Below are 20,428 nucleotides of genomic sequence, written 5' to 3'. Positions count from 1 at the left end.
GGATCCTGGACAGGGCACATGTGGGAGTCTCTCTCTGCCTCCTTACCTCTCACTTAATTATAATTTTAAAAAAAAGAAAAGAAAAATTCAAGTTTTCTATCACATAGTTGTTTCCCTAGACCAGTGGTTGGCAAACTCATTAGTCAACAGAGCAAAATATCAACTGTACAACGATTGAAATTTATTTTGAGAGCCAAATTTTTTTAACTTAAACTATATAAGTAGATACATTCCTTATCGAGGTAGTTGTGAGCCCACACGTGGTATTTTGTGGAAGAGACACACTCAAGGGGCCAAAGAGCCGCATGTGGCTCACAAACTGTAGTTTACTGACCAGGGCCCTAGACTTATTACTTCAATATATTTACATGTAGTTCATGCTTTATCTCCATTTCTTCCCCTAAAGGATTTGGGGTCTCAAAAGAGGATAGAAAGTTCTCTACTTTCTGCAAAGATAGTTATCCAGAGTTATACTATCCTTGTTAACCAAAATCAGTTATTTCTGAAATCAGTAATCCCTTATATAATTAATGAGAAATACTAATATAAAAGGTACATTTTTTTCAGTTTTGTTTAGCAAAATCCTAAAGTGAATTCCATAGAATTCATGTTTAAACAAAATAATTTGCATTGCTCCTTAGAATTTAATTTACCTATGGTCAATCATTGATTATTTTTTTCTTCTTTTATTATGTTTCCTCTTCCAAATTTAGTTTCTTTCTTAACATATTTTATCTTGCTAGTTTATGTAAATGTTACTCATTTTTCAAACTGTTGTGCATACTTGATGAGTATATCATGGCTTCAGTCTCATAAGCCTGCTAACAGAACACTTGTCTGAGGGTTTTTATGAAAGGTGGAATTGCTTTTTGGATAATTGTCTCATCTCAACTCTAGGCTGTAGAACTAATGTATGTTTTCCCAGTCTTCTGACAACCTGGTAACACGTCCAGCCATTCTAACAGTTCAGCACCAATCTGAGCATTTACCAACTCCTTTGCTGGTGTGAGGACAATATATAAATGATTCCAGAAGGAATAGGAGGGACACAGTATAAGCACTATCCATCTCAGTTCAGGAAATTCTTATTCTTAAATGCAATAGGAAAATAAAATGTATTGCCTCCTCATTTCCTTTGCGTGTGTTTGTCTGACCTTGAAAATTATAAATAGTGGTCACTGGGTAGTGTTGTAATGGCTGTGTAAATGGAATTATTTATTTTATTTTTTAAGTTAATATGTACTTGAAACACCAGGTTGCTTTTATACTATTAAATAAAAATATCTATTTTGGGTATCAACTTGACCACATTCACCTTTTTTTTAACCTACTCAGTGATATACTTAAGCTTCTTTACCAAAATTAAGAAAAGTAACCTATATCATTTGGTACAACTGGTAAGAACAAAAGGTATCTTGTATTTTTGTTTTTTGTTATAGTTTGGTTTTTGTTTCTGTTTTTACTTCTTCCATTACCTGAAAGGGAATGTTTATTGTATTTCCATTTTAAGTTAAGGCAAATTGGGCTGTGGCCAATGAAGAAATGTGCCAACTCACTAAACCAGTTAAACTTGAATATTTGGCAAAAATATTCTCTTTTTCCAAAATTTGAGGAAACCAAAATTGTATATGATAAAAGATAAATATAAGATACTTAGTATTTTAAAGTTTATACTATAGGACAGATTGCTTGCACCCAGAAACCATTCATTTTTAACTTGGAAATATGTATTATAAAGTCATGAAGAGGCAATGAGGACAGAGCTTTCAGCTTGTCCTAATAGACCAGGGTTTCCTAGGGGTGTGGCAGAATGTGTGACATGATCCAGGTGGACTGGTTGGGAAAATCGTTTTATACAGCTGCATAGGAAGAAGTCAGAATACATAGAGACCAAAACACAGGAGATGCTAGTAGATTGGTATGGTTTATCTTAAGAGTCAAAGGGGGTAAACCTGAACCCAGAGAAAGGTCAAAGAAATGAACTGAAATGAAGGTCAGATGACCTGATTCTAAGCATTCAGCTTTTCTGTACTTCATTTTCCTTAAGATCCTTTACTTTGTTTTACTTTATAACTTTCCTTCTTTGGGAACCCCAGGGAGGACCAAAGTTGGGCCTTGGGTTAATCTTTATTCCCAAAAAGGAGGAAATGATAGATTAATAAAGTAAAAGGTGAATGGTGTTAACTTGAAGGAATACCTAGAATAGGCTGTTTTGATACTAAACCTGAACCAGACTGAGTAACATGAGAAGTGCTTTAACTTTACCTTATTATCTATCTATGTAGAATACTTTCCTTCAGATTTCCCCATTTCAGTTGTTTGCTTGAACTCAATGTGACATAAGAAAATACCACCAAAGAAAAAGAAGTAGATGGTTACAGCCTACGTCCAGGAATTTGGGATTTAAAAATTCCTACGTTATTTAACTTTGAGTAGCAATGACATCACTTTAAGGTAATAATAATGACAGAAACTCCTATTTAGGTAGCTACTAAGATGGACCTAAGTTGGGATAAGATTTATCCTTATGTTTTAAATTAAGTCAGCCTTAAGATATAGTTATTCTAATTTCTTTTCTTTTTTTTTTTTTATTAAGTAAGAGACAGGCTTCTGCATGTGCCCCAACTGGTATCCACTCTTCAAGCCCCTTACAGGGCGATGCTCTGCCCATCTGGGGCAACTGCTCCATTGCTCAGCAACCAAGCTATTTCAGCACCTGAGGTGAGGCCATGGAGTCATCCTCAGCACCCAGGGCCAACTTGCTCAAATCATTTGAGCCATGGCTGCAGGAGGGGAAGAGAGAGAGAGAAGGGGAAAGGAAGGGGTGGAGAAGCAGATGTTTTTTTCTCCTGTGTTCCCTGACTGGGAATCAAACCTGGGACTTCTACATGCTAGACCGACACTCTACCGCTAAACCAACCACCCAGGGCCCCTAATTTCTATAAAACTCCCCAGTATTGTAAGTATTATCTAATCATGAATAATGAAATTAGATATTATGGAGATACATTAAGATAGAGATTTTGTTATTATAGGTTATAAAATGTTAGTTTTCTAATACAAGATAAGCATGCTAAGTAAAAAGATTTTATTATTTCCAGAAAAGTGCTTTAAAGGCAAAAGCAAGTAGTTTCCTTGTGGCTATTTGATTTTAAATGTATCCTACGATTTAGAACATTCCAGTAACTACACAAGGAGGGTTTTTTTTTTTAAACCAAATACTTGATGTTGCCAATTTCCACTGGTTGTGTTTTCCGTATTTTGAGGGTTTATAACAATTGTCTAATGATATACCTAATAAGTTAGAGTAATATTAAATGTTTCCCAGGATTTAGCTTTGCCATACACAACTTTTATTTTTAGATTTAGGTGATGATAAACATATGTTTAACGCTAAGAAATTTGCTGTTGATCTATTTGGGAGTTTTCTTTCCAGAATATACAGGTTTTGAATTTGTGTCTTATAAAAGCTAATATGGCTTTTTAAGTAAAATCTTTTATTCATTCACCAAACACTGAGTATCTACTATAGTGCAGATACTGTTCTAGACAGTAGGGTGATATCAGTAAGGAAAACCATTCCTGCCTCTGTGGAGCTTACATTCCATGGGGAGGAGAATTCATGTAAGATGCCTGTGTTAGTAAGACCAGACTTGCCCTTCTTACCAGCTTTCTACACTCAGAATGTAAATGAATGGTTTTGAAGCAGAAAATCCTACATTGGTCGTGCCCGGCATTATCCGGCAACCATGTACTGCTGCTCACTGCAGTTATTTACTGAAGAGTTTAGAATTCTCTCAGCTTTGCTGTTGTCCGTGCAGTTGTAATTTCCCAAGTCTATTAAGTTTGGGGTCTTGATTATATTTTTATTTACTAATAGAACAGTTTATTTTCATAAAGAAGTTCTGATGCATTTTCTACTCTTTATGTTTACTTTGCGGCTTTGACATATAAAATTCTGGTTTTCATAAATGCTTTGATGTTACATAAAACTCTGGTTTTGACAAGTTTGTGGTTTAAGCTTTTGTGGAATAATTTTTTTCAAATTAGCTCAGAAACTATTAAGCACATTTAATTTTTTATATATATAAATGAAAATTGAAATTTATACAAGAACAAATAGGTTCTGTTATAGGGAAAACAGACATGAAGCCAAGGTGATTGAGATTTCTGTCATGTACCTATTTTCTGAGATGGACTTGTTTTCTGGATGACAGGTTTAAGGCATGTTGAGTTTCATGTAAAAGTGCCATCATTTTCGGAAACAGTATTTTCAAAAAGAATGGCCTTTTTTTACTAACACTTTATTATTAGGATTCCTTCAGAGTGAAATTATATCATTCCAGTAAGAAATAGTAATATTATTTTTTCAGAATATATAGTCTATGGAGAAGTAGGCCTTATTTTAAAGTTTCAGGTTAGACTTGGTAAACTTTTGGTCTACCAAGTACTAAGTTTATTAAATCACTGCTTCTCAAACCTAACCCAAATTATGCTATGTTTGAAATAACCTTTTTGCTTTTCTTCAAAAACCTGTATCAAAGCAGATTCTCTATAAAATCAAAATAATGTAATAATTTGATACAGACCTTAAAAAGTTACTAACCCTCTTTTTCTATCTGAAAGTGGGGATCAAGACAAATAATACTGCATGGTTGTGAAGAGTACTTAGAGGTAATTCCTATTAGCTCCTTAGCACAGTGCTTGGCACATAGCAAATCACTTTCAGTGACTGTTGAGAATTTAAAATCAAGTTGAGAGTTAAGATATATTTTCCAAGTTATTAGAGAAAACATTTTATATTTCACATAATTCCCTTAACCAATAATCAGAATAGTACATATTTGCATTGAGAGCATCAGTAAGTAAATTATAGGCTTATAATCTGCTAAGAATCGGCCTGTCACATCCTTTTGGATCTGTTCTTCAGTTTGTCCACTCTGCTTCTCTTACATAATAATTTGTAAGCAACTATACATACTCTTCAGATGGAATAATGACTTGATTACTTGAAATTTCTAGGTGATTCAGATACTTCCTTTTAGCCAAAGAGCATTAACCTTCTCTCCAACCAGACCTCTCACTGTAATTTGCTATAAATACGAAAACTATATGAATTCTGTGTGTATTCCTACATCCATGCTGTACTCAGTCTTTTAGACACCAAACATTCCTGACTCTTATTTTGTATACTGGGTAGGGCAGAAGTAGGTTTGCAGTTTGTATGGAACATTATAGTACAAGAATAAACAGTGTTTCGTGTATTTACAACTCAATACCTACTTTTGCCCCACCTTGTATACACTTTGTTCCTAGAAAGCCTTCATCTTTTTACCTTCAGTGAATGCCTGATACTTCACCATTATATTCCCAGGGCTTGGAGCAGTGTGTGATAGATACATGGTAGATCTCAGTAAATATGTGTTGAGTAAAGAAGAAACAAGCAAACAATTGAGTAAAGGAACTCAGCAATCTACTTTCTAGTCCCAACTCTGCATCTCCTTGAGTGATTCTGAGTAAGATACTTAACTTCTCAGAGTTTCAGTACCCCTACCTGGAAGACAGTAAAGACTAGCATAGTTCTTGCTAACTCTAAAGTTAGCATAATTCTATTATGTAGTAACTCATGAACTATATGACCTTTAAGCAAAAGCTTCTTTGAAAGACCTAATCATATTTTGAAAGTGACACTTCCCAATAAAGATTGGAAGATATGAGTCTGTACTGATCAGAATTTTGCATTCGGTTTAGCACCAGAGGAGACATATTTTGTTAACAAAGGTTAGGCTAATTAAAATTCCCAATGTTAATTAGGAGAAACTCTGTGGAGGAAGAGGAATTGTAAGAACCAATTAAGTGAGGGAGAGCTAGGGTTAGCAAATGAAATGCCTAGGTATGGAAGGCATGGTGAGCCTGAAAGAACAGTGGCCGGTGGATAAGGAACAAGAGAGAGTGCTTACTGAGTATCTACTTAGCTTTAGATTTCTAGGGTGAATCTTGTCCCAGCGAGAATGTGCTAGTTTATTTGACTGGCACCACCAATAAACTGAGATTTATTTCTACGAACTACCATTACCTAACAGACTATCTATACATGGTAGACCTGAATACATAATTGGGGAATTAATTGATGAACAAATTGCAGGCACTGTTTACTGCATTTTCACATGAAGTAGGTATTGTAAATCTACAAGATATGAATCTTAGGCTCTGAGAAGTTGTCTTACCCAAAGAAACCATGTTACACTTTACAAAGCCAGGGTTTGTACTCAGGTCTGTTTATCTACAGAGTTCAGGCTTTTTCTACTAACTAGTTTCATCATAAATCATGAACATAATTCCTGATAAGTATGTCATTTCCCTGTGAGAGGTACTAAATTCTTGTAGAGTTAGACTATTATTACTGATACTAGTTGGGCAAATTACATTTTAGAAACATTTTCACCTATTACAATGAACCTTTACAAACTAACTGATGAATAGTTATCCTTTCCATCATTATACTGATGAGGAAAATTGAGTACCCTTCAGGAGTCACAGCTCATAGGATCAGTGATTAGACTGGAAGCCAGGCCTTCTGGATCTAAAAGTAATTGACCTTACCAGTTAGGATAAGAAAAGACTGAACAAGTCGTATCTAGAACAAGTAAGAGCCTTATAAAACCCTCTATAAGGGATGTTTTAAAATGCACAGCTTGTCGCTATTTTACTGCATCCCAAAGCTTTCATATCATGGATAGATGAGGATCCTTTACCAGTGCAGTTCTGAACTGTTGAGCTTTCTGAATAAAGGCATACAGTCTGCACTAACCAACTCATGACTAGTGCCACATGTCAAGCATGTATAATCTGTTTCTACATGGATACATTAAAGTCCCAAAGCAAATTACACCAAACCACTAATACAATTACTGTATTTTGTAAATATGAAAACTAAAAGATTAGATAAGAAAAAACTTTATCTTGCCAAGATCTGTTTCTGATAGGAGTGGGGCAGTATGAGTTACAAAAACTGTCACCCAGTATTATTTGGAGACATTTCAAATAATACCTTTTTCTTCTGAACAGAAGAGTTAAAACTGTCTGCCTCTGTAGTTAGTTTGATTTTATATATATATTTAGTTTGATTATATATCTTTATTTCTCCTATTTTGAGTCTTTATTAACAATGTGACTTCTTCATTTTTGTTTGGATTTTGAAAGCAGTTTGTTCTCTTTCTACTCTTAAAAGTAAATTTAGTATTTTTAAGATTGTGTTAGTTTAAAGGAATTTGATAAGTATGAATCTAAAACATTTAGTTTCTAGTTGATTCAGAAACTGTACTGAATTCACTAATGCCAGGGTGGAGCCATACTTTAACAACCTTTAGTTTCCAGATAACATTAACTGATTTATATTAGGTTTAATATTTTTAAACATCCAAAGATTCAGCTTTATACATTTGGAATCAGTTAGTTGCACTTTTTTTTTTAATGTTTATTTTATTGATTTTAGAGAGTAGATGGGAGAGAGTAAGAGAGAGACTGGAACATCCATCTGTTCTTGTATATGCTCTAACACGGGATCGAACCATCCAAGTCTGTGCTTGGGGGTGATACTCTAATCAACTGAGCTATCCGGCCAGGGCAGTTAGTTGCTTTTAACCTAGAAATCTCGACTGAGAAATAAGTATGACTATTAAGAATATTGGTTAAGAGCTACCTCTGGCAAACACATATCAAAACTTGTATTTTAAAGCTGGAGGGATCTTGGTAACTGCCTTATCCAGTGACCTTATTTTATGGTGAAAAAAAAATCTGTAATCTAGGAATTGCTATTATATTGTTAAAGTTGGAGAATATTCAAATTTAGTTTCAGTGTTTTTTAGGGGATCAAAGGGGAAATGATCTCTAAGGGATGTCAGTGATCAAATGGAAAATAGTGGCTAGTGACTTTTTTTTTTATTCTCTGTGTCCTTTTGAGTTATGAGAAGTTTTGTTTTTTGGTTTTTGTTTTATCTTGCTAATAAAATGCAGAGAAAGAAGTTCAGGAGTATGACCAGTTTCTTTGAAAATAGTAACAGAGCCAAGATTAAAAGCATACCCTTAAGTATGGAGACAACTTCTATTCATATAATATCAATCACTGTACCACCTGTTTAGCATACTGAGCCATGCTGCCCTTCTATGCTCCTGTGAAGCAGCCTGGAGCAGGGTCAGCGAGCAAGCCTGTGAGGGAAAGCAAGTGAAATTACAAAAGGAAATGTGTGAGAGGGTCCCCTAAGGAAAAAAGAAAAGACAAATGTTGGTATCTCAACTCTTCCAAACCTAAGTAGTTTGTCTTATGGTAGTAGAGCTATTCTACTAATGGGAACACCAGAGATTTTGAAAATTTCAAAAAGATAGAACTGTCTCTTAGGATTCAGTGACTTAATGGCTTGCAAAAGAGCTGAAGCCTAAATGTTTTAGGCAATGCCACGCTGGACTGTACAATATGGTACAAGATAATAGAAACAAACATTCAAAGTACTTTTAGCATCTTGGAAGTAAATGTGATACAAAATAATGGTTTGAAGGTCTTACCAAAAGTTGCAAGGCTATACATTTAAATGTAAAATGCATAGAATGGCAAATATGTATTTCAGTGTTTATATAACTATTGCTATTCTTTGTTATTAAAGAAGTTTGATGACTTTGTCCTAAGTTTCTATAAGAATGTATTGTTATTTTAGGTAATACAAATGTAAAATAGTGTTCCTGCCTTAAGTTAACAATTTTCAACCCTTTTTATCTTATGGCACACATAAAGCTAATTATTAAAATTCTGTGGCACACCAAAAAATGCATTATTTTGCCAGTGTGACAAAAGATAGTAAAATTTTGATTTATACACACTGAGTGGCTATTATTGTGTTGGCTGTTGTCATTTTTCTATTTGACAATCTAAGGGTAAAGGGGTCAGTGGCCCTGATATTGTATGATTTAAAAATTCTTGGAGTAATACCAGTTGAAAATCGCTGTAGTAGACTAAGAATAGTCACCGTAGTAAAAAATCAAAGAAACTCAGAATTTCAGCTAAAAGATTATCTAATAACGTCTGACATCTTTTATTAATAGACCAGAAAGCTAAGGCCTAGAAGCTTACTGACCCACTCAATAAGCAGTATTGCCTGATGGGTGGTGGCACAGTGGGTAGAGTCTCGACCTGGGACACTGAGGTCCCAGGTCCAAAATCCTGAAGTCGCCAGCTTGAGTGCGGGCTCATCAAGCTTGAGTACGGGGTTGCCAGCTTAAGCATGAAGTTGTCAACATGATTCCGTGGTCGCTGACTTGAACCCAAGGTCACTGGCTTGAGCAAGAGGTCACTGGCTTGGCTGAAGCCTCTTGATCAAGGCACATATGAAAAATAATCAGTGAACAACTAAAGTGACACAACTACTAGTTGATCTTCTCACCTCTCTCCCTTCCAGCCTCTCTCCCTTCCAGCCTCTCTCTCTCTATCTCTCTCTCTTGCTAAAAATATATATGTATTTATATATTGCTGTGATTAGAAGTTTGCCACATTTTAGAGTAAACACTAAATAAAATCCATTGGTTCTAATCAAAACCACACAACAAACCAGATTTCCCTTGCACTTGAATAATATATTTTTTAAATTATTCATTATAAATTTTTATAAAAATTTGCATCCTAAGTATTATATTTTGTGCAAGTGCCTAATTGGAACATAAAATAGGGACCAAATTAAAAAAAAAAAAAGCTTAGCAAGTGTAATCATTCTAGTTTAAGATTGAAATAATATATAACTTATTAAAACACGGTGATTTTTAAGTATCTCTAAATGTCTCTGGGCTGGGAACATATGTTATACTGTATTAGCAGTAATATTAGGCTCTAGATACCATGTGGCTTTTGAAGAATTTCTTTCTATTTTTTAATTGCTTCAACTTTGAAAATCTACAGAAACCTAACAAATATTAATATTGTAAAAAAAAAAAAAAAGAAAATACCCAAAACATTAAGTATACACTGAAAATTATTTATCAGAAGTTGAAATAAGTAGAAAATATTTTTTTATTTGGGAAATTTCTCTTAATGGAAGCCTGATGATTCAGTTAAACTGCACAGAAGATAAATTACTGCGAGTTTTCATAGGGATACCACTTGAAAAGTTTCTATTTGAGAATTCGTCTTTTTTCTCCTAAGAAAAATTTAGTGAAATCCATTTTGTATTTTATTTTATAAGTTAATGTTATACTTTAGTGACTAATTCAGTCTCATCTTTTTTTTTGTATAATTAACTGCTAGATTTTTTTTTTAATGCTGCTTATTTCAAAGAGAAATAATGCTTAAAAGATGTGAAACATTTAATCCTTGAATGCTGGAACCACTTTTAAAAGTATTATAAGCACATCTGTATTACATTACACGGGGAAGAGAATGTATGCTTTCTGTGGCCTTTGGGTACTAGAGTGGCTGGTTTAGGAAAACTGGGTATTTTGCATTTCAAGTCTCTTTTCAACATAAAAAATATTCTGTGATTCTAAAATAAAGAATTTAATTCCAGGGTTGAGGTGTGTGGTCAGGCAAACATAAGTAAACTTTTGGTTTAACATTTGTTCTCTCACTTTGTCACCTACTTTTTAAAAAGAAATCAATTTTTTACAGTGGGCTTGACTTTGCATTTTGTTAAGTTCTTCTGTTTTCCCTTATTTGACAACCATTACATGGGACAAACCTAGAACACAAAGAAATCGCTACACCAGTTCTTAGTAAGTGTGCTATATGTTTCAGTCAGCTGCACGTTATGGGGTAAATAATATGTTACTGATTAAGAAATACCAAAGTTTGGGAAGGATTTACTCTTAAAATTATAGCAGATTCAAATGTATACTAATGATAACCTCACTTTTGATCATTTGTATTCCAGTATGTTTTTTTGAGCAGGAGGGAAAGGATGGAGTTACAGCTATCAGGCTGGGTATCCCTGGGGATGTGTGTTGTGCACGTGGATATCATCTCTCATTGGTACAGAAGAAAAAGTAGAGAACTTCTGTGTATTTGTGGACATGTTCTCTACTTTTTCCTCTGACATGACATGATACTCACATGTCAACACATTCCTATTTGTGACTCCCTGAAAGCTAGCTGAAATCCCACCACTTTCTCTCTTATTCAAGAGAGCAGGCAAGGGAGAATCTTAGCGGAATGCATCTTTAATCAAACCAATTTTTTAAAAAAGTAAGGACATGAGAATCTCATACCTTAAGGAATATAAGCATCTAATTACCTGTAACATATTTGACAGCTATGTCATATATGATACCATGACTGACAAACTCCATATTTCTTATATTTTGTGCTTTTGCTTCATTCAGAAATCCAAACCTGGCTTTTAAATTTTTTAAATAAAAGAAGGTCATATTTAATTCTTTACCAATATAAATTTCTGGAAACTATATTTAGAATGAACATTTACAAAAGTATGTTGTAGCCAGTTATTTTACTGATATATATTACTAGAAATTATTCTGCATGGGATAATGTTTGTTTTTCTTTTAAGGCTAAAATTAAGTATATTTGAAGAATTTCCATTTTTAGGTAGTCATTGTTTTATCCAAGAAAATTTTATGATACATTAAACATAGATATTATATAAAAGTTAGTCTTTATTTCTTATGATATGAAAATGAATGACTTATTCTAGAGCTTTCCTAATGTCAATTTGTTTGATATGCTTTTGATACAGCTTTAGAACCTCCATAATAATGGCTCTTTTACCTGTTTTTTTAGTAGTATTTAACTTACTATATTATAAAGAAATAACTACTGAATTAATATTATCACCATTTATAAATTCTTTAATATAAGGGACTCTGCCATATTTTATCTGAGTATTTTTAATGTTAAGAGTACTTTCTTGTTTTGCTTTTTTATTATAAGATATTATGAATTGGATCCTCACAAAAGTCTCCTTGACAATTTGAGGAACAAAGTGATTACTGAGTACCCAACATTACATGTGGTATTAAAAGAATCCAATAAAGGCATGAATGTTCTTCACCTAGGTAAGTATAAGTTTGTTTCTGTAATGCTGAGAATAATTCTAGTGAAACTGAAGCAATTAGGGCTGTCTGTGTTTCTCTATGTGTTTTTTCCCCACTAGATTTACACACTTAACTGAATTTACTCTGTAGCTACAGTTAATACTGTAAATGACTAAATGAAGGAGCTGCTCTTTCTATCTGGTTTGAGAGCATGTGAGCTTATAGTATCAATTTAAAATGAATGAGCCTGACCTGTGGTGGCGCAGTGGATAAAGTGTCAACCTGGAAACACTGAGGTTGCTGGTTCAAAACCCTGGGCTTGCCTGGTCAAGGCACATATGGGAGTTGATGCTTCCTGCTCCTCCCCCTTCTCTCTCTCTCTCTCTCTCTCCCCCCCCCCTAAAATAAATAAATAAATAAATAAATAAATTTTAAAAAACCAAAATGAATGAATTAGTTTAAATGTCTGGCTATCAAAAGATACTCTCTGCTTTATTGGCTTCTTTGTGTTGCCTTTTTTTTCCCCCATTGATTTTTAGCAAGAGAGGAAGTGAGAGAGAGACAGGGATACTGATCTGTTCCTGTATGTGCCCTGACTGAGGATTGAACCCGCAACCTCTGTGCTTTAGGACGATGCTCTAAACAACTGAGCTATCCAACCAGGACATTTACGTTTTTGTCTTCTTTTAAGCTAGTAGTCTTTAAGTAACTGTCTGTCATGATCAGATAAATGTACTCCCTAGTTAAAAAGTCTTTTTTTAAGAGATACCTAAAATGAGAGATTGCAAAAACATTCCTAGTGTCCTACCATATAGAAATAGAAATGTTGTAAGGAAAATTACATTTCAAATTTTAACTGTATTTAAAATGATGTGCCATAAGGATCAGGTGCCATTCATTGCCTTAACCCTTTATCGCCTTTTATTTCTAAACCCACTGTTTTAAGTCTTTGAATTTGTTTTCTTGCCTATATTCCTTGGCATTTTCATGATTCTTTAGAAGTATATACTTTTCCCTCTTTGCTGAGCAGTGGAGTTGTGATAAAATGCTGGATAGAGCTGAAAGTGGTGTATGTAAAAGCTTAGTTATAAAATGACTTATCCATATTTGTAAGTATTGATGAAAGTAAGCTAATTGTGTTTCTGAATGCAGATTCTAGAGGATGAGTAAAATCCAAAAATTACTTTTTAAAAAGGAGAGAAGCTACTTACCTTAACTCAAAACCATTAGCTACCACTTTCAGCTAAGAATTACAGGTACAGCCTGACCTGTGGTGGCACAGTGGGTGGATCGTCGACTTGAAATGCCGAGGTCACGGGTTTGAAACCTTGGACTTGCCTGGTCAAGGCACATATGGGAGTTTATGCTTCCTGCTCCTCCCCCTCTTCTCTCTCTCTATCTCTCTCTCTGTCTCTTCCTCTATCTCTCCTCTCTTAAAAATATGAATAAATAAAAAAGAATTAAATAAAAAAGAATTATAGGTACAGACCAAGTTTCATTGTAACAAACTCCACAGTACCATACAATCCTTGGATTGGATTGAACTCTATTTTTAAAGATAATATTACTTGAAATACCTAGTTTGGGTTTTATTGTTATACCAGCATTATAGACTGTAACAGGCATTAACCTTTGTTGTAAGGCGTTCTCTGTACCTGTGTATAGTAGCTTTTTTCCTTGGCAAAGTTAATAGGAGAAAATGTTTTTTTCCATGTGGCCAACATTTTGTCAGTGCCATTGTTGGAAACTAGATTTTTAATTAGGAAATGTTAAGTTTCTAATAATCAGTTATAGATCTCTAAATCTTGAGGTTAATTCTTGACTGTATTTTTCAAAGTGTAAGACTATTCAATTTTATTTCTCAAATTAAATTAGAAATTTTAATTTTAAATAACCAGTTTCGCTTTTTAAAAGGTTACTTTTTCCTTAATATAATTCACATAGCTCTCTATAAATGTTGGTTTCAGGGAAAGTTGTTTAGTAATGTGGATTACTAGCCAGTGCAAACACTGTCTGTGTAAATAAACATAGCACACACAGCTCCTCTTTCACCTTGTTTAGGAATGCACACTGAAGTAAGGCTTCCTGTAATGAAGCAAAAAGAAAAGGCTACTTTTGTAGTGTACTTGGAACCTTCTTCAGTAACATTTGCTATTTTTTGCTGGGTATATGATATGTGACTTATTTACAGGAAGCACTAGTGGCTCGTACTTTCAGTCTAGAGGATCATTTAGAGCTGCTGTAGCCAAAGAACTAAAGACAATCTGACAGGATTTGAAGAACCACACCAGTGTTGTCACATCATAAATACATAGACTATAAAAAAAAATGCCAGGTCCCTGGAGGGGTAATTAAGTTGGTTAGAGCATCGTCCCAATACGCCAAGGTTGTAGGTTCAGTCCCCGGTCAAGGCACATACAAGAATCAACCAATGAATGCATAAGAGGAACAACACATTGCTGTTTCTCTCTTTCTCCCTCTTTTCCTCTCTCTAAAATCAATAAATAAGAAGAATGATGATGCCAGGTCTTCCCTATACATATATATCTTTGTGCAAGCACTTCAAGGTGTCTGTTTTTTTGTACTTCTCACAGCATTGGATATTCTGCCAGGTGGTCCCTTAATGCAGAAGTAGGGTTCTGTAAGAACAGGGCATTTTCGCCTGACTAGGTGGTGGTGCACTGGATAGAGCATCGGACTGGGATGCGGAAGACCCAGGTTCGAGACCCCAAGTTCGCCAGCTTAAGCACGGGCTCATCTGGTTTGAGCAAAAGCTCACCAGCTTGGACCCAAGGTCTCTGGCTCAAGCAAGGGGTTATTCGGTCTGCTGAAGGCCCGCGGTCAAGGCACATATGAGAAAGCAATCAATGAACAACTAAGGTGTCGCAACAAAAAACTGATGATTGATGCTTCTCATCTCTCTCCGTTCTGGTCTGTCTGTCCCTATCTATCCCTTTCTCTGACTCTCTCCGTCTCTGTAAAAAAAAAGAAAAAAAGAACAGGGCATTTTCTTTGGAAAGCCTTGACATTCTTTCTTCAGAACCCAGAAGTTGGATTTTAATCTTGAGTTCATAGCACAAGATATCTCTCTTCTAGATTTGGGAAAATGTGTTTCTGGGCTGGGATTTAGTAGTTTTCACAGTTGATAGTTGTTATAATCTTTGTTATGATTGTAGATTGCCATAATTTACTTTTTCAAAAATCTGCCTATATTGATGGGCAATAGACAAGTTTGTTAGCTTTTTGCATTTTAAGGAATGAAAAAAAGTTGACTAAAAAGTTAAGCAGTTACTGTAGCCCACTAGATGGGAGATGTAGAGTGCTAACCACCCATCTTGTATCAGTCCAGTGCAAAGTGGTCAGAATAGTGTTACTTGCTTCACGGGTCCTTGTTTGCCAAAACTAACTAGTAGATCAGATGACTCGATGAAAGCATGCTGCATTTCAGTCTAAGGAAAAAAGAATGGAGCTCTATTAAAAGAAGAAAACTAGGCAGCTTCAGTATGCAAAGAGAGGGAAAAGTTTTCTGCAAACTGTAATGCCAGATAGTACAAAGCCCTCTTAATTTAAAAATACCAGCAGAATATATTTCTCTGTTGTTCAAGATAACTCGAAATTAGAAAATGCCTCTGCCTTTGAGAAGGAATCCAACCCAGAATTGATTACTTGAGTTAGTGAAAATACCTGACATAGCAGCTATTCATACATCAGTCTCTTCTTGGCTGAATCCTTTCATCCGTTCTCCCTCCTTCCCTCTCCCTCTCATCCCTCCTTACCTCTCCTTTTTTCTCTTCGAGTGTGTGTGAGGTAAAGGGGTAAGATAAGGGATGGATCTCAGGCACAGGAACACAGATGTAAGCTTTATAATACAGTAGGCACTATAATAGAGTTTGCATTAAGTGCAGAAAGAGCCAGAAGAGAAAACAACTAATTTGTAATATCATGGAGACACTTGAAGGACTCCACTAAAGTTTATAAAATTCCACAAGGATTGAGACATATCTTGGATGGAAGCTATTTTAAGGCCTTACTCATAAAAAGAACTGAATAAACACCAGTTTGGTTGCTAGTACAATCTAAAATCTAGGTACTATCAGCAAACTCCAAAGAACTTGGCAATTGGAATATAAGGCAAGATCCACATTTTTTTTTCTAGCACCAACTCTTACTAGCTTGGGCCCTTGAACATTCACTCTGAGCTTCATTTTTCTTATGTATACAATGGAAATAAATGAGTATAAGCTTCAAGCAAAATAATTTGTATTTTAACCTTAATTTTCATAGTGTTTTTATGCATTATCTCTTTTTAGCTTCACCATACAATGAAATAAATAGAACATTCTGGTTCCCATTATTTCAAATTAAAAACAAAAAAATTAAAAGATACAGTGACTTGCATTTATATTGACTCAGCAGACGCACTACACTGGGGGATAGACATAAGGAGGAAAGGTCTAGAGTCTGTCCCCAGGGTCCTCTCACTTTAGTGAGCAATCATAGACTTGCTTGCTCTAGTCAAGGCAGACCCTTGAAAGGAACTCCACTTCTGCTCTGCGCCTGCTTTCCGTGCAAGGAAGGAGATGGCACTTAGCTAGTCTTCTGTCAGCCACATTCACTCAATCTATACTGACCCTCAATTTTAAGTTTAAAAAAAAAATTACAGAAAAATTTATCCCAACCATTCTTGGCTAGCCTATGTGATAATAGTGATCTGTTCAGTGGTGCACAAGTATGGGATCATAACCACACTGAAGTGACCATTCCCAAGTCTTCCACAAAGTCAGGAAGGATGTTACTTCACAAAATGTAATTGCTGCTTTCAGACATCTTTTATCTATAGTGGCCAGAATCATATATCCCGGCTGCCTGGGACATGATATGGTTTGTCTGTGCCTGTGAGCAGTGCTGTTGGTATGCATCAGAAGGGAGGAGAGACGAGGGGAAACAACAGGCTAAATAGAAACAGTACAAACACTTGACTGTATGTTTATTTTTTTTCAGTGAAAAGTGAATCTACCAAGAACATTGGCAATGAAAATTGAGCACTTCTGGAGGAAGGAAATTCCCAGATTGCAGAGGACCGTGCATTGACTAGCTGTTGGGTGATTGTGGTATTGTTAGTGGGTGGATGCAATTTTTTGTTTTTCTGAAAAGTAATTAACCTAAAAAATTTTTTTAAGATGTATTTTCTAGCCTCTTGAATTGACTTACAAGGTCCTTTATTCCTATTAAGAACTCCTCTTTTGCACCTGATTGGCATAGTGCTTCTTATAATTAGATCCTGACTTTTAGTATACTGCATTGTGTAGGCTGAAAACTTTTCTGTGTGGATGCAAGACCAAACCTGTGTTAGCCACAAAGTTGTCAAAGGCCACGCAATACACTAGCTAGCATCCGTTGCCCATTCTTGGCTTTGGAATTTATATGTAACTAACCCTTTTGAGATGACTGAATGGGTCTTTTATACTTGGGTAGCACCCAGTATGATGTCTTGTATAAAGGCTGAATAAATACAAATGGCTACTATTTCTAATATTCAGTTCAGAAAATCAGTGGCTCCACATTCTTTGAACCATCACTGCTCACAAATTTGGCCACACTTGTTCACACACTGAGCTGTATCTTATGAATTCTGTGTCTTTCATGCCATTTCCACTCTAATCGTCATTGCCACACAGGGATGTTGTGATGCCTGGTTTTATGCTATGTTTTGAAACATCTAGCGTTCACTAGAGAAAAACACTTGGAACTCTTTAGTGTTGTTGTAATGTATATGTGTATTTAAGATATACCTGGTTTAATTTATACCTTATGGCAGTTCTGTATACATTATGATCTCACATATTGAAATTAAATTTTTCTAATTTTATTGGAATTTATACAGTTATGAAGTTGTAACATGCATGACTAGAAAAGAGTAAAAGATTATTACATCTGTGTTGCATCTGTGTACTTAATAGTTAAGAAAACAACAATAAAACTGGACATTAATGGAATGCATTTTAGTTTATAATTGGAATAAGTTTTAGACCAAAAGGAAACTAGAGGCATTAATTGAAGAGACTTGCCTGACCAGGCGGTGGCACAGTGGATAGAGCGTCGGACTGGGATGCAGAGCAGAGGACCTGGGTTCGAGACCCCAAGTTCACCAGCTTGAGTGCAGGCTCATCTGGTTTGAGGAAAAGCCCACCAGCTTGAACCCAAGGTCACTGGCTCTAGCAAGGGGTTACTTGGTCTGCTGAAAGCCCACGGTCAAAGCACATATGAGAAAGCAATCAGTGAACAACTAAGGTGCTGCAATGCGCAATGAAAAACTAATGATTGATGCTTCTCATCTCTCTCCGTTCCTGTCTGTCTGTCCCTGTCTATCCCTCTCTCTGACTTACTCTCTGTCTCTGTAAAAAATAAATAAATAATTGAAGAGACTTGTAAAGATTAGAAATATGGGGAAAAAATGAGAAGACAAGCCTAGAAGAAACTTGTGGAACACAAATATATATAACTTGGGGTAGAAATTGGAAGAGAATCCAAAGACAGTAATGCCACAGAGCCCCTTGGTATAAAAGTAATGGTGGAAATGGGTCTAATAGGAAATAAGGCCTTGCAATTTGAAATATATATACACTTTCTAAAGCAACATCAGAAATCTTCTCTCTCACACAAAAAATTTGTGTAGAATTATGTCATTCTACAATATTACTGGGGAGACAACTAAATGGGATTTCAAGAGATTAATCTAAAAGGGAAATTTGTCTTCTTGAAACAGACAAGAAATAGGATGAATTTAATCAAAAGTGTGAGTAGATGAAGAGAATTGTTATTGGGAAAAGTGGGATAAAGTACACATGAACATGTGATCTGAACATCAGGATGGAGAGGAATTTCCTGACAGTGAAATCTGTTATGATGTAGTCTCATTTCCAAGAAAAGGGTTGAGTTCCATCCCTTCTAGAATTTAAACTGAATACTGGACAAAACCCAAAGAATTTATCCTATGTTTTGCCCCTGCCCAGAAGGAAAAGGAAAGGGAAAAATCTGCCTGATTTAATAATGCACCTTTGCCATCTCTATTGTCTAGAATTCTATGAGACTTTTCAATTATAGACTATTCCTTAAGAATGAATTTAGCACAGTTCCTTTAAGTATAACTATCAGCTCATTTGAGTAATGTGTACATTTATTCCCACAGGATTTACAGTAAACATATGTTTTAGTGAATAACCATGTTAACTGCTTGGAGGGGATGAAATTGGAATAATTTATTGAGAGACCTAGAAGTTTATAGTATTGAGACCCAATTTCTTTTTTTGATGACCCTATCTATTTTGGATGCTTAACAAATTCTGATGCATAAACAAATTCCCTGACCTATGGTAAGTGCAACATCATGCATTGTTCATGACTCATATTTTAAAAGGATAAAAGCTCCACCTGGCCTTCTTTATTTTTTAAACAATGATTTCAAAGTGAAGATAAGCTTTTCATAATTGCTAATTATCACATATGGGATTAATAGCCATAAATTATAGTAAACAAAGCTTGCACCTGTTCATATTATAAATATAAATTAAAGAGAATTACTATCATTTAACTCTATAATTTAAGTATAACTTAAATATAATGTAAATTTAACTATATAATTTAAATATAAAGATATTTAAGAATCCAAAGTGTAGTTAAGCCAATTTGTTTCCCTTTAGCAAGTAGTGGGATTCCGATTTCACAATGTAGAGTAAAACATTAAACATGTTAACTATAATGCCAAAACTTTTTCTTTATATATTTTGTATAATTTGGCTGACGTATACAAATATGTTGTACTTGATTTCATATTTGTCATTAATTTTTTTTCTGTTCAGCCATTTCATATAGGAAGAAGACAGAAACAAATCCTCCCTCTTCAGATCATGGCAGTTTTAACCTATCCCATTAGCATAGCCACTAAAATCTACTATTAGGAGAAAATAGTCATTAAATTAAGTGTCAACTCTGGGCACTGAGGATAGCTAGGTTGGTCTGAGCGCATCAGCTTAGGCACTAAAAATAGCTCAGTTGATTTTGAGCATCAGCCACATATGGTGGTTGCTAGGGGGACCCCAGTCAGGCACATGCAGCAGGAGTCTGTCACTGTCTCCCCTCCTCAAAGAAGAAAAAAAAGTGTTATTTTCAGGAAGATATTGTGCACTTTGGATTATTAATCAGTTGGCCCTCAGTTGCAAGTAACAAACTCAGTTCATACTGGTGTCAGCCTAAAGTGCAGTTGATTGGTCATGTACAGGGAAGTCCACACATGACTGGGTTCAAACACCCAAAGAAGCTATCTTTCTGTCTGCCATACTTGCCTCTAATTTTTTTCTTCTTGGATTGGTTTTCTTGTCTCAGCAGACTCTCTTTGGGGCTG

The 20,428-nt window shown here is 35.1% G+C and overlaps 1 protein-coding gene and 1 non-coding gene across 2 annotated transcripts in view; one reads left to right on the top strand and one right to left on the bottom strand.

Moving 5' to 3' along the window:
• Positions 1 to 18,023, top strand: part of ZNHIT6 (zinc finger HIT-type containing 6) — an 89,969-nt gene extending 71,946 nt beyond the window's left edge. Inside the window, exons 9-10 of the mRNA XM_066376698.1 lie at positions 11,924 to 12,048; positions 17,029 to 18,023. Of these exons, the coding sequence (XP_066232795.1) occupies positions 11,924 to 12,048; positions 17,029 to 17,069 (166 nt within the window). The 3' untranslated portion in view covers positions 17,070 to 18,023. The remainder of the gene's footprint in view (positions 1 to 11,923; positions 12,049 to 17,028) is intronic.
• Positions 18,024 to 19,872: 1,849 nt separating this feature from the next.
• LOC136401620 (small nucleolar RNA SNORA29) lies at positions 19,873 to 20,011 on the bottom strand. The gene has a single exon (XR_010750643.1). It is a non-coding gene; the product is annotated as a small nucleolar RNA SNORA29 (small nucleolar RNA).
• Positions 20,012 to 20,428: the final 417 nt, after the last annotated feature.

The sequence above is a fragment of the Saccopteryx leptura genome, chromosome 3 (genome assembly GCF_036850995.1).
Source record: "Saccopteryx leptura isolate mSacLep1 chromosome 3, mSacLep1_pri_phased_curated, whole genome shotgun sequence".
In the NCBI taxonomy this organism is placed as follows: Eukaryota; Metazoa; Chordata; class Mammalia; order Chiroptera; family Emballonuridae; genus Saccopteryx; species Saccopteryx leptura.
Note: the sequence above shows the minus strand (reverse complement) of the source record. Positions and strands in the feature narration are given on the sequence as shown.